The sequence below is a fragment of the Labeo rohita genome, chromosome 3, assembly GCF_022985175.1.
Source record: "Labeo rohita strain BAU-BD-2019 chromosome 3, IGBB_LRoh.1.0, whole genome shotgun sequence".
Taxonomy (NCBI): Eukaryota; Metazoa; Chordata; class Actinopteri; order Cypriniformes; family Cyprinidae; genus Labeo; species Labeo rohita.
Genome location: NC_066871.1, coordinates 30,697,736 through 30,712,803, shown reverse-complemented (window position 1 = coordinate 30,712,803; position 15,068 = coordinate 30,697,736). Strand labels below are relative to the sequence as shown.

Here is a 15,068-nt window from a genome sequence, read left to right as displayed (position 1 = left end):
GATCATACTGATTTCAAAGTTGAGGATTCATTTGTATGATATAACCAAACACTGTTATATGATATTTGATGATTCAGTATACTTTACTTTTTGACAGAATAGCCTGTGTTTCAGTCATGACTGCACATTTTCGGTAATGACAGAGATGTTTTTGTAGCCATTACATTACAGAATTTTAATTTATATACTAAAACACTACTAAAACATACTAAAATACATAAATGTACGTAACTACTAAAATATTATTTCCCCCAAATAAAGGGTTACGTGTTCCCGTTTGTCGGTACCGAAACACTGCCAAATTTAACTTAACTAACAATGTTAGTCCTAAAAAAAGTGTTTAATTGCAGAAAACAGATGTTCGGTAGTGACATTCTTTAAAGTTACAGATTTTTCATACTTTTGAACACATTTACCTCAAAATGATGGAGTCTGTTTATTCACCATGTAGCTATGAGAGAGAGTGATGACAAATATTACCTGATCATAAATTTAAGGGTGTAGTTAAAATCACTTTCAGCCAATGGACTAAAACATACATGTTTCGGTAGTGACATGAGACACATTTTTTATGTTAAGTTTCATAATTTACAAAGAAAATATATATATATATATTTTAAATCAAATAGATAGTTTAAAAAAAAAACTAAAAATAAAATGCAAAAAGTTTTCAATATTTTCATAGGTGGAAATTTATGGGTTAGGGTTTGGGACAGCCACCTCCCAACTGAAAGTACCCACTAAATGATGATTTTATGTATGTATATATTAAGCTTACTTATATTTTAAATATTATTGTGGGTTTCAATAGGTAATTGAAGGATCTTAGTGAACATCTAAGAATTCTTAAATGCTTTTTAAATGTGTTTTTTGGTTGTGGGACAGCAGTTTACATCAGTTTTTTAGAATGGCCCATTTACTATATACAAGGAGAAGTTACAGAAGAATATCATAACTTATTGCAATGCTTCACAACTAAGAAATTAACAGTACATAGAGTTTAGGCCATGCATTTTTCACATACAGTCAGGAAATAATGTATTGAGAATCAAGGGTATGTAAACTTTTGAACAGGGTCGGTTTTGTATTCGGTCTTTGTGTATATTTTAACATCTGTTATGTGAAACAGTGCAGTGCTAAGTTAAAACAGTTGTAAAAAGATTTTCAAACAACAAATTTTATTCAATATATTTTAACATAACCTCAACATAAACTGTATAAGGTTTTACATATTACACTCACACTATAGACATACAGCAGCCTGCACACACAAACCACATTCACTGTAATTAATTTTTTTATTTTCTTAATTTCTAAAGCAAATGTTTTTGTGACTTAAGTTTCCACTTTCCAGAGCTGTAAAGCAGAAACTGCATGCATGCAGCTTACAACTGGTGAGAAAGAAACGTAAACCAACAAACTTCCCCTCTGTAAAATTCACTTCCTTCCTTCAAACCAGCCTAATACAAGATTTAGTGTATATATACAATGGATTTAACCTCAACAATCAAGATCTTTAATAAAGATCGATAAAGTTCTTCATGTGTCACCATGGAGCCTTTCTCCATTAAAAGATGAAAGAAAATTACCTCTACAATAGACTGTACTGAAGAAATTAGTGTCTAGTTATAAAAATATTTCATAAGGTGACACATCTGCAAGAAAACAAAATTAGTGTAATATGAAACATCTCCAAAACCCACACCTAATGTTTAGACTTATAAAGTTACTTGATAAAGACGCTACATGGTTAGAAATCAACCAAAAATACTATAAATAAACTGAAAAGTGAGCACATGGTTATGAACTGGAAGGTACAAACAGGGTTTTGTAGAGGAAAAATCAAAACTACAGTTGTGAACGGCCAGGGTCGTGGTGTGATGCTTTTACTGAAGGAAGACGCTCCGCTGCTTTCGCTCTTTCCGCTAAAAACTTATCAAACTCTGAGGGTGAGACAGAAATGAGACACTGAAATTAGTCTGCTGTTGTACGAAATGCGCTTTGATTTAAACAATATATAAAGGAAATAGCATATGAAGAAAATGCTTTTGAACGTGCCTAGTTCAAAGGGCCCATGGTAATCCAATGTTTAAGTCAGTGTATGTTACCTTAAAATATTAGTTCACTTCCAGAATAAAAAATTCCTGATAATTTACTCACCCCCATTTCATCCAAGATTGTTCATGTCTTTCTTTAATGGGGATCAACGGGTTGAAGGTCCAAATTGCAGTTTCAATCCAGCTTCAAAGGGCACTACACAATCCCAGCTGAGGAATACGGGTCTTATCTAGCAAAATGATTGGTCATTTTCTTAAATAAAAATGTATATACTTTTTAACCACAAATGCTCGTCTTACACTAGCTTGACCTCATGCATTATAAATTCAAGTTGAAAAGGTTGCGTGACTTAGGTGGAAATACCGACCCAGTGTTTACAAAGCCAGCGTGGAAAGAAAATCAAACATCCTTTACAAAAAAAAGTTGGAGGAGAAAATGAACCTACCCTACTTTTTTGAAGCAAAGTGCAACTAACCATGCATGATCTTTCCAACATTATTACGTAATGTAGGGTAGACCGGGTACAGGGGTACAGCTGAAACACCTTAAATTGAAGACTTGCACGCACAACAAGTCTGATCTGTGATATTTGCTTCGATATATACGTATTAGCGCCCTCTTCGATCGTGGGATATTTGAAGTACATGCGCTCCTCCAGTCCGAAGATATTTTTTTCTAAGGTACATTTTTCACTTCATTGAATAGCTTCTCATCTTTAAATGACTGTTAAAGTTAACTTACATTTTTGTAAACCTTAATCTGTGCTCTAAAAACTGACAGAGGTGCATCTCAATAAATTAGATGTTGTGGAAAAGTTCATTTATTTCATTAATTCAACTCAAATTGTGAAACTTGTGTATTAAATAAATTCATTGCACACAGACTAAAGTAGTTTAAGTCTTTGGTTATTTTAATTGTGATGATTTTAGCTCAAATTTTACAAAAACCCACCAAATCACTATCTAACAAATTAGAATACTTTATAAGAAAAAAAAATAGTGAATTGTTGGCCTTCTGGAAAGTATGTTCATTTGCTGTATATGTACTCAATACTTGGTAGGGGCTCCTTTTACTTTAATTACTGCCTCAGTTTGGCGTAGCATGAGGTGAACAGTCTGTGACACTGCTGAGGTGGTATGGAAGCCCAGGTTTCTTTGACAGTGGCCTTCAGCTTATCTGCATTTTTTGGTTTCTTGTTTCTCAATTTCCTCTTGACAATACCCTATAGATTCTCTATGGGGTTTAGGTCTGGTGAGTTTGCTGGCCAGTCAAGTACACCAACACCATGGTCATTTAACCAACTTTTGGCACTTTTGGCAGTGTGGGCAGATGCCAAATCCTGCTGGAAAATGAAATCAGCATCTTTAAAAAGCTGGTCAGCAGAAGGAAGCATGAAGTGCTCTAAAATTTCTTGGTAACAGGTGCAGTGACTTTGGTTTTCAAAAAACACAGTGGACCAACACCAGCAGATGACATTGCACCCCAAATCATCACAGACTGTGGAAACTTAACACTGGACTTCAAGCAACTTGGGCTTTGAGCTTCTCCACCCTTCCTCCAGACTCTAGGACCTTGGTTTCCAAATGAAATACAGAACTTGCTCTCATCTGAAAAGAGGAATTTGGACCACTGGGCAACAGTCCATTTCTTCTTCTCCTTAGCCCAGGTAAGATGCCTCTGACATTGTCTGTGGTTCAGGAGTGGCTTAACAAAAGGAATACGACGACTGTAGCCAAATTCCTTGACACGTCTGTGTGTGGTGGTTCTTGATGCCTTGACCCCAGCCTCAGTCCATTCCTTGTGAAGTTCACCCAAATTCTTGAATTGATTTTGCTTGACAAGCCTCTCAAGGCTGCCGTTCTCTCGGTTGGTTGTGCATCTTTTTCTTCCACTTTTTCCTTCCACTCAACTTTCTGTTAACATGCTTGGATACAGCACTCTGTGAACAGCCAGCTTCTTTGGCAATGAATGTTTGTGGCTTACCCTCCTTGTGAAGGGTGTCAATGATTGTTTTCTGGACGACTGTCAGATCAGCAGTCTTCCCCATGATTGTGTAGCCTAGTGAACCAAACTGAGAGACCATTTTGAAGGCTCAGGAAACCTTTGCAGGTGTTTTCAGTTGATTAGCTGATTGGCATGTCACCATATTCTAATTGGTTGAGATTGGCTGAATTGGTGGGTTTTTGATAAACGTGAGCCAAAATCATCACAATTAAAAGAACCAAAGACTTCAGTCTGTGTGCACTGAATTTAATACACGAGTTTCATAATTTGAGTTGAATTACTGAAATAAATTAATTTTTCCACAACATTCTAATTTATTGAGATGCACCTGTGTTGCATGACTTTAATGCAAGGTCATCGTAAAATCTAGAGAAATGTTCAAGGTGGTCAGCAGGGTACAGTTGAAACACCATGTATCATTTATTTATTATGTTTATTAGGTTATTGTTTGCATTTGATCTGTTATTTTTTGATTATTGTTTGCAGTTCAATGTTTTTTTTTTTTTTTTTTTTTTTTTTTTACTGTTGCTCAACTTTTCAACTGTTACTATTAAAATGATGAACTGAAATTAAATATTGTTTCACTGTTTGCCATTACTGTAAAATGTTTTACAAATTAACCACTTTTATCTAAACAAATAATCAAATAAAATACTAAACGGAAATAAAAACTGTTAAATTCTCATTTTTAAATGTATTTTATGAGGTATTGTGGCAAATATTGTGTTCTTATGAGGTACTGTGGCAAATATGACGTAGTTTGAATGTGGATAATTATTATTTTAGTAGACAAGTTAAGGAAATGTCATGAAAAAAAATCACTTCTTTTCAGTCCCTTGTTTTGGTGTAGTAACAGAAAAAGTGTACCAACTGTACCCGGTCTACCCTAATCTATATTTCGCAGAGCTAGTGCAAGATGAGCATTTGTGGTTAAAAAGTATAAAATGTACATTTTTTTTTTTTTTTTTTTTAAATGATTCCCCAGTTGGGATCGTGTAGAGTCGTTTGAAGCTGCATTGAAACTGCAATTTGGACCTTCAACCTGTTGATCCCAATCGAAGTCCACTATATGGAGAAAAATCCTGGAATGTTTTCCTCAAAAACCTTCATTTATTTATGACTGAAGACAGAAAGACATCTTTGACCACATAAGGGTGAGTAAATTATCAGGAAAGTAATATTGATACTACTAATACAGAGAAAAAAGCTAATTAAAAAAAAAACTGTAATATTTGTCATGACATAAATATCATGACAGTTGGTAGCCCAGTCTTGTCTATGTACTGAAACAATTTAGCCTTTAGTGAAACATAATTGAGGAAATTTCGGTTTTGGAAAGTACCTGCAAGTGTGAAAAAGACGAGCAAGTTGCTTTTAAATGACCATAATAAAGTTAACAAGAGGGTAGAAAGGATGTAATGAAACCACAAGCTAAACCACAGCAACAGTGAACGATCACGAGTATATCATGAAGGTGACTAAATAAGGACATCCGGCAGATGTGAAATGGGCAACACAGACTGATACTCTCTTACAACATGAAGACTGGATCATACAGAAGACTGACAGAATGCAGTAAGATTCTCTTTAAAAGCATAAACGTTGATTTAAAAGCATAAACGTACATCAGCATCTCTGATGTAATTTTAGCATATGGCCCAGAAGGACTGAAATTTTTTTCCACATTTTTGACGTCAATCTAAATATACCTCAGATTAAAGGAGAAGTCCACTTTTAGAACAAAAATTTACAGATAATGTACTCGCCCCCTTGTTCATGTCTTTCTTTCCACAGTCGTAAAGACATTATGTTTTTTGAGGAAAACATTCCAGCATTTTTCTTCATATAGTGGAGTTTAATGGTCCCCCCGAGTTTGAACTTCCAAAATGCAGTTTAAATGCAGCTTCAAACGATCCCAGATGCGTTTGTAAACTATTCCAGCCAAGGAAGAAGGCTTTTATCTAGTGAAGCGATCGGATATTTAAAAAAAAATAATAATACAATTTATATACTTTTTAGTGTCAAACGCTCGTCCTGTCTTGCTCTGCCTGTTTTTTTCTGGTTCATGACAGTTAGGGTATGTCGAAAAACTCCCATCTCATTTTCTCCCTCAACTTCGAAATCATCCTGTATCGCTGTTTTACCTTTTTTGTTGAGGGTGTTTGATCTTCTTTGCATGTTCACTTTGCAAAGACTGGGTCGGTACTTCTGCAGCGATGTAGGATGATTTTGAAATGATTTTTGAAGTTGAGAGAGAAAATACGATTGGAGTTTTTCCACATACCCTAACTGTCTTGAGTCAGAATACACAGAGTTCATGGAGAGAAAGGCAAGACGAGCGTTTGAGATTAAAAAGTATTTAAATTGTATTTTTAAAAAAAATGTACATAACCAATCGTTTCTTCCTCGGCTGGGATTGTTTACAACCGCATTTGGGATCGTTTGAAGCCACTTTTAAACTGCATTTTGGAAGTTCAAAATCGGGGCACCATATCAGAAAAATCCTGAAATGTTTTCCTCAAAAACATAATTTCTTTACGACTGAAGAAAAAAAAAAAGACTTGGACATCTTGGATGACAAGGGGGTGAGTACATTATATGTACATTTTTCTTCTAGAAGTGGACTTCTCTTTTAAATATAGCAAAATGTGTTAAAAGGTGCTAATAGTACTGCAGTCTTATTTGTAGCTGAAAGAAAGCATTATCATAATGGGGATATTAAGAAGGATTACCTTCACTAGTCACTCCTTCAGAGTCATCTTCCTGTGTCACAAAATAACAAACAATAATCAAATTAAACAATAATCAATGTTTTAAGATGACATAAAATCCAAATGTACCCAATTATATTGAATATTGTCTTGTTCTTCATAAAAGAGATCTGTTACTGAAACCTTTGCAGCAGTTCTTCATTTACTGAACTGCTAATCATTACTTCTGTCATGTTCAGTGTTCACTATTTTATATTAAGACTTGAGTAATTATTGATTGGTTTATATGACAGTTCATAGTTATACATATTCATATACAGTTGAGGACAAAATTGACCTTGCAGAATCTGCAAAATGTTAAATATTTTACCGAAATAAGAGGGATCATACAAAATGCATGTTATTTTGTTATTTAGTACTGACCTGAGAAGGATATTTTACATAAAAGATGTTTACATATAGCCCACAAGAGAGCCTGTTCAAAAGCTTACACTGATTCTTAATACTGTGTTGTTACCTGAATGACAACTGAGGGACTATTACAGAAAAGCTATTAAATAAATTCAACTATTATTTTCTCTTGTGGACTATATGTAAACATCTTTTATGTGAAATATCTTATTCAGGTCAGTACTAAATAAAAAAAAGAAAACATGCATTTTGTATGATCCCTCTTATTTTGGTAAAATAATTAACATTTGTATGTAAACTTTTGACCTCAGCTGTATACTACACTCTTAAAAATAAAGGTGCTTCACGATGCCATAGAAGAACCTTTTTGTTCCATAAAGAACCTTTAACATCTGAAGAACCTCTCTGTTTCACAAAAGGTTCTTTGTGGTGAAAGAAGGTTCTTCAGATTATAAAAAGATAAGAAAGAAATGGTTCTGTGAAGAACCTTTGACTTTGACTGAACCTTTTAAAGCAAATTTATTGTGTCCTTGCTAAATAAAAGTATAATTTCAAACTTCTGAACTGTAGTTCAATGCAGTTATATTCCTCACAATTCCTATGCTTAGCACTAGTTAGAGGTCTAAAAACACGTCACTTACGTCATCTACGTCCAGCCATTGTTCAATATCGTCCATCACTTCACTCTGATTGACAGGAATCTGACAGTAGAAGAAAAATATTAGTTAATTTATGTTAGCATAATACAGCACAACTATCTAAACCACATCCATCTCAAACAAGCTTTGCGCTTCTCAGTGCTTTAAAGTGTAAAGGAAGAATCAAAACGTTTCAGTCCTGAGGATGGGAAATACACTACCAGTCAAAAGTTTTTGAACAGTACGATTTTTCAGTTCTTTTGAAATTTGGCTACACCATAAAATAAGGCACTGAGGAGCTATGGATCGGTCAGGATCCAGGCCTGAAAGACAGAACGAACCAAACACCCAAAAAATCCCACAGAAACTTCAGCAAATAAAGATAATAAAGCTCCTCAAACCATGCGGGCCACTCAGAAGCAAGACAGCGGACACTTATTTACCAAATGTAAACAAAAAAACACTTTGACGTGCTAAAAGAAAAAAGCTCCCAGAGCAGCAGGTCTGTAAGCTCGACCAATAGCACGTCACACTGCAGGCTGACTGTTGCATCAGCCAATCAGACCCACCATTCCCTTTTCAAGCATCCAATGAAACTGAGGCGAGGTGCCGAGGGAGGTGGAGTCTTTGCTGTCATCCTTCACATAGACAGACAATCATTTTAAATGACGGACATGTATTGTTGCATCCAATGGCAGGTGAAAACAACACAGAAACGTCTTGAATGCTGTTACATACATTTCAAACATGACCTCTTTTATGCAGGTCTAAATAATTCAGAAAGTCTTACCACTCCAGTGTCCTGTCGCTCTCTCTGAGGGGCGGCAAGTATCTCAAGACCTGCAGAGCGTTCCGGACTGGTAATAAATTACAGAAAATACATAATGTGAAGATCAAGTATTACATTTTGGTGTTGTTGTTGAGCAATACATCAAACCATGGAAAATAAGAAAAATTAACATAATTAAAGAAATAAAATAAAGGAATAATTCACCCAAAAATGAACATTTTCTGAAACTCTCAGGCCACCCAAGATGTAGATGAGATTTGGAGAAATGTAACATTACATCACTTGCTCACCAATGGATCCTCTGCAGTGAATGGGTGCCGTCAGAATGAGAGTCCAAACAGCTGATAAAAACATCACAATAAACCACAAGTAACCCACACCACTCCAGTCCATTAATTAACATCTTATGAAGTGAAAAGTTGGATGTTTGTAATAAACAAATCCTTTATTAAGATGTTCTTAACTTAGAAAAATGAGTCTTATTTCCACAATATTGCTTTCCCAGTAAATAAGCGAACTCGTCTGAATCAGGAGAGAAATATGTCCAGATCAAGCAGCGTTTACAAGCAAAAACAGTCCAAACTGTTTTAAATATGTTGGATTTGGATGTGAGAGGACAAAAGGACATGGGCTTTTTCACTGGAGGAAGCGTTATTATAGATCATGGACTTCACAAGACGTTAACTGATGGACTGAAATGGTGTGGATTACTTGTTTTTATCAGCTGTTTGGACCCTCATTCTGACAGCATCCATTTACTGCAGAGGTGTAAGTGATGTAATGCTACATTTATCCAAATCTGTTGAGATGAAGGACTGAGGGTGAGTATGTTTTTATTTTTGGGTGAACTATTTATTTAATTCTTACCCTTTTTGTGATGAGCTGCTTTTATTTAGTTTGAAGTCATCAGCTTTTGTGCCTGTAGAAAAATCACACAACAAATATTGCATTAATAGCTGTAAAGATTAATATAAGAATAAAATGTGAGTATTACTGATTCAAAAATATAAGCTAAAGCAGAACTTACTCAGTCCTGCCATCTGATTGGATAGTGTGCTGACTGTTGATTGGCTGACTGCGCTATGTGCACCATTGGCTGCCTTTGATTGGTTGGGAGTATCCAATTCAATGAGGTTTGTGCTAGCTGGCTTCTGAAATAATGAATTATGAGTGAATCAAATAAAGAATCAATATATAGTCATTATAGTGCATTTAATATCAACTTGATCATGAATTCTTACAGATGCACTGTGTGCACTGCCCTGTCTGTTGAGATGTCTTTCATATCTAAAAAAGAGACAAGTTAAGTAACAATGATTAGAATGAAATTTTCCTGATAATTTACTCATTCCCATGTCATCCAAGATGTTCATGTCTGTCTTTCTTCAGTCGAACAGAATTTAAGGTTTTTAAAGAAAACATTCCAGGATTTTTCTCCATACAGTGGACTTTAATGGGGGGATCAGCTTCAAAGGGCTCTACACAATCCCAGCCGAGGAATAAGGGTCTCATCTAGCCAAACAATCGCTTATTTTCTTAAAAAAATAAAAATGTATATACTTTTTAACCACAAATGCTCGTCTTACACTTGGAAAGGTCACGCGTGGTTAGTTCTTCATTGGTGTACTCCGGTTCCAAAAGGTAGGGTAGGGTGAAAAACACCATCTCATTTTCTCCTCAAACTTCAAAATTATCCAGCATCATTGTTTTACCTTTTTTTTTGTAAAGTATGTTTCACTTTCTTTGCACGTTCGCTCTTTAAACACTGGGTTGGTACTTCTGACCTTTCATGAAAGATGAGCATTTGTGGTTCAAAAGTATATGAATTCAAATATTTTTTTTTTTTTTTTTTTAGAAAATGAGCGACCGTTTGGCTAGATAAGACCCTTGTTCCTTGGCTGGGATCATATAGAGCTGCATGCATCAAGCTGCATTGGAACTGCAATTTGGACCTTCAACCCGTTGATCTCCATTGAAGTCCACTATATGGAGAAAAATCCTGGACTGTTTTCCTCAAAAACCTTCATTTCTTTTCAGAAAGACACTGACATCTTGGATGACATGGGGTGAGTAAATTATCACAATTGAGAGATAAATTCCCACAATTGCTAATATTATATAATAATAGAATATATTATAATTATAATATATTAGGATCACCAAGGATCATTTGGCACATTGGACTTCTGCAATTTATTGTGACTGTCATCATAGTCTTATTATTTGTATATAGTTTTATTCATATACTGAATGAGCTTTTATTTTTATATTTACAGCTTTCTTTTTTATTTTAATTGTTATTAATTTTGTTATATGCTTCTGTCATTTTTATATACACTACCGTTCAAAAGTTTGGGGTCAGTACATTTTTATTGTTTTTTTTTTTTTTTTTTTTTTGAAGAAATTAATACTTTTATTCACCAAGGATGTATTAAGTTAATAATTAAAAGTTTATTAAAAGTTAATAATAAATAATTTACATTGTTATAAAATATTTATATTTTGAATAAACACTGTACTTTTTAAACTTGTTATTCATGAAAGAATCCTGAAAAAAAAAAAAAAAAAAAAAAAAAAAAAAATCACAGGTTCCAAAAAATATTTGGCAGCACAACTGTTGATATTATCCAACACTGATCATTCTAATAATAAATCCGCATATTAGAATGATTTCTGAAGGATCATGTGACACTTAAGACTGGAGTAACAGCTGATAAAAATTCAGCTTTTCATCACAGGAATAAATTCTATTTTAAAGTATTTTAAAATAAAAAACATTATTTTATATTGTAAAAACATTTTGCAATATTACTGTTTTTTTTCTATATTTTTAATCAAATAAATGCAGCCTTGATGAGCATAAGAGACTTCTTTAAAGACTATTACAAGTCTTACTGACCCCAAACTTTTGAACGGTAGTGTATATATATTTTTCTAGATACTGCCATTTCGGTTTAATATATTTTTATTCTTTCAGTTGAGCTTTAGTATTTATTATAATATAGTTAGTCATTTTTAGCTGACAAGGCACTATTTCCAGTTTTCATCTAATAATAATATTTAATTTTATTTCAGATTTATTTCGATTAACAAAAATGTTTTCGAATAGTTTGGTTAACTATTATTACCCACAGCAACACGTGGAGCAATTCTTGTATTGTAACATGCAATGATTTTGTCGTCCACTGGGTGGCAGATAAAGAGAGCATCTGAGGTTATGAGGTCAGCCATCCTGGCAATTAGGGAAAGTAGTTTTTAGATGGGTTTAGAGTAGCATACTACTCTTACTATTTCTACCATGACATGATAAATTAGTATGCAAAATAGTAAATAGTAACCATGGCAAATAGCAAACAGATCAAAAGAGAATTATACAAAAAGTTTTTACAAAAACACATAAAAATAAATAAATTTGAAAACATATGATAAATAAACCATTATCAATTCTGTATGTAATAATAATTGTATCTGATATTTTCATTTTCACAAACTGTGAATATACTGTAGAGTAATTTAAACTTTTTAATCTTTCTAGTTGTTTTATGTTTGTGCTTTTTGAAATGGAGCTTAAATAGGCTTATTATTATTTAAATTTTAGGCTTATTTTGATCACAAAATATGCACTTTCTGCATATGTAATTGTTGCAAGTGTAGCTGTTTAATTGTTTATTATCTTTTATCTATTTCCACCTACTTTGTATAATTAAGATGTGTGTCACATTTAAAATGGTGTGCAAAACAATACTGCACACTGTTATTAAGTACATACAACCAGTATTTCTTCAGTGTAAACAAATAGTTATGTGGCTTCACACTGGTAATCAGTATTGGGGAAAGTTACTTTTTAAGTACTGCATTACAATATTGTGAAACTGGGTCATTCTGTAATTGTGGGTACATCTCATGTCCGTGAAGCATATTTTTGATATATTTTCATCACTATAAAGCCTCAATGCTTCATTTTCTAGTACACAATTATATTTTTCCCAATCACACTACTACAGGGGTTGGACAGTGAAACTGAAACACCTGGGTTTAGACCACAATTAGTATGCCGTTTGGCCTCCTTTTGCAGCCAATACAGCATTATTTCATCTTGGGAATGACAAATACAAGTCCTGCACAGTAGCCAGAAGGATTTTGAGCCATTCCTTTCGCAGAACAGTGGCCAGGTCACTATGTGATGTTGGTGTATGAAAACATTTCCTGACTCGCTCCTCCAAAACACCCCAAAGTGGCTCAATAATATTCAGATCTGGTGACTGTGCAGGCCATGGGAGATGTTTAACTTTACTTTCATGTTCATCAAATCACTCTTGTCACCAGTCTTGCTGTGTGTATCGGTGCATTATCATCCTAATACATGGCACCACCTTCAGGGTACAATGTTTGAGCTATTGGGTGCACATAGTCAACCTTCACACTCTGCTCTTATTGGTGGAATGTGCGATCAGTAAAGACTGGCCACCAGGCTGCATAAATATAGCCATGAAACCTCCAACACTATATTGGCCAGTGTTTCAGTTTCATTGTCCAACCCCTGTATATGTTGAAAAAGCCATGTCTTTTTGTTCACATGCAACCCTGGTATTCAGCTGTCTGATTTTGTATCAGTCGCTCATTCTGCTCTGCATTTAAGCATGAGAATTACCTCAAATATAAATTAATTTCACAGTTTTGCCTTGAGTAGGATTAGGTTATCAAGACATTTGGGTGTGCGCTTCAAAAATAAGGAATGCTTATTGTGATATAACTTGTTTTATTTGTGTCTGAAAAACCATTGTCAACTAAGTTACCCACTTGAAAACCCCCCTCAAAAAGGAATGGTTTGTCCCATTCTCACATAATTTGCACAGTATGATGATATATTTAATCTAGAAGCACATGGATGAAACACTAGACATTTTGTTCTCTCTCTTTCCCCTAATATTGCTTAAACTAGCAAACCTGTGTCAAGAGTAGATTAATTAACTGTCAACAGTGTTACACAAGTATTATTGCTGCAAATTTTAACAAGACAATTTAACTAAAACTTATGTTCTGTTTATGAAATTTCTAAACATACCATATGCTCAGTAGTTCTAGGCTTCCATGTTGAGTATAGGCCCAAAACACTAAAAATGTCAACTAAGTTACCTGTCAACTGTGTTACCCAGTAAAGGTAACATGGTGGACAGTAGCAAACATAGATGGTATTTTATGCACATATTCCTACAGATCACCTTTATTTCTATAGCACTTTATACAATATAGATTGTTTCAAAGCAGCTGTGAAACATCATGTTTGGGTTTTTGAGAAACAGGAAAACTCTTTTCTTCACATTGTCAAATTCTAAATGTACCTCTAATTATAGAATAACCCATCTAATTACTTTACTCAGTTACTTTTTGTGGAAAATAATATTTTACGTTACTTTTGCAATACTTTTTAAAGTCCGGGCAGGGCTTGTTTGTTGTTTTTAATTAAAAAAATATATTTTTGGCAAATGTAAAAGCTTTTTCACACCAAAAGTGAAAATAAATCTATAAGTAAATTCATATCTGTACAGTAGAACGCAGGAGAAAAGTTCAACACTCTTCAGCAATTAAAATAATGAAGCACAAATGTTTATCTAAAGTAATGTTTGCTTATTAGTATGGCTGAACTCTTGTTCAGGTTAAGTTCTAAATGTCTGAATTATGACAGAAACCAATCAGTTTAGCTTGTTGCACCCTCTATTGGTGGAAATCAATCAATCAACAACTGCTTTGGTAACCAGCAGGCTATTTTAGTCTGGCTTTTTTTGGACTGTATTATTTAATTGGTGATTTAAATGTGCTGTAATACAGGGACATTTCCAGGAACAGATCAGCTCATAGATAGGACTCCAAAAACCAGGACTGTCCCCAGAAAACAGGGATGTCTGGTCATCCTAGGTCATCATAGTTGAATTATTCATAGAACGCTCATACACATCAAGTCATCAAGACAGCTTGCCTCTAACCTGTGATACTGTGCAAAGGTGGTGTTAATGTCGTCATTGGCACTGAGTAACTGCTCTATAAGCTGCTCGTCGCTCAGTCTGGGTATGAGCTCCACCATCCGGCCCTGCATATCTTTGGTCATGGAGTAGAGCTGCTACTGACCGGCAGAGAGAAGAGAAACAGCAACAGTCCTTCACATTTATAGGCCTAAAATCGTGACTGAAGGATGTGTGTGCACATGCTGAAAAATAAAGTAAGGATGTGTATTTGATTCCCACCTGTAGCAGCTCTATGTCTGACGGCTCAAGACTTGCAGGCTCCATCTGACTCATCATGTCTGACATCACTGATATATTATTACGCACCACCTCCAGTTCTGTCTTTAATGTCTTCATCTGAAACACAAACACAATTGAAACCAGCAGAATTTAATATTATAGTAATACAATCTGTCATTTTACAGCACTTACGTACCTTGGTTAATGTTAATTT

At 34.5% G+C, this 15,068-nt stretch overlaps 1 protein-coding gene across 2 annotated transcripts in view; it reads right to left on the bottom strand.

Moving 5' to 3' along the window:
- Positions 1-1,157: 1,157 nt before the first annotated feature.
- tom1 (target of myb1 membrane trafficking protein) overlaps positions 1,158-15,068 on the bottom strand; it is a 22,007-nt gene continuing 8,096 nt past the window's right edge. Inside the window, exons 7-16 of one of the 2 annotated variants that reach the window (XM_051106047.1) lie at positions 14,855-14,971; positions 14,597-14,730; positions 9,854-9,899; positions 9,640-9,763; positions 9,480-9,531; positions 8,613-8,679; positions 8,392-8,460; positions 7,826-7,885; positions 6,795-6,825; positions 1,158-1,943 (exon numbers count right to left, since the gene is read on the bottom strand). In XM_051106047.1, coding sequence (XP_050962004.1) covers positions 1,849-1,943; positions 6,795-6,825; positions 7,826-7,885; positions 8,392-8,460; positions 8,613-8,679; positions 9,480-9,531; positions 9,640-9,763; positions 9,854-9,899; positions 14,597-14,730; positions 14,855-14,971 — 795 coding nt within the window. In that variant the 3' untranslated portion in view covers positions 1,158-1,848. The remainder of the gene's footprint in view (positions 1,944-6,794; positions 6,826-7,825; positions 7,886-8,391; positions 8,461-8,612; positions 8,680-9,479; positions 9,532-9,639; positions 9,764-9,853; positions 9,900-14,596; positions 14,731-14,854; positions 14,972-15,068) is intronic. The other variant, XM_051106048.1, reaches the window with a different exon arrangement.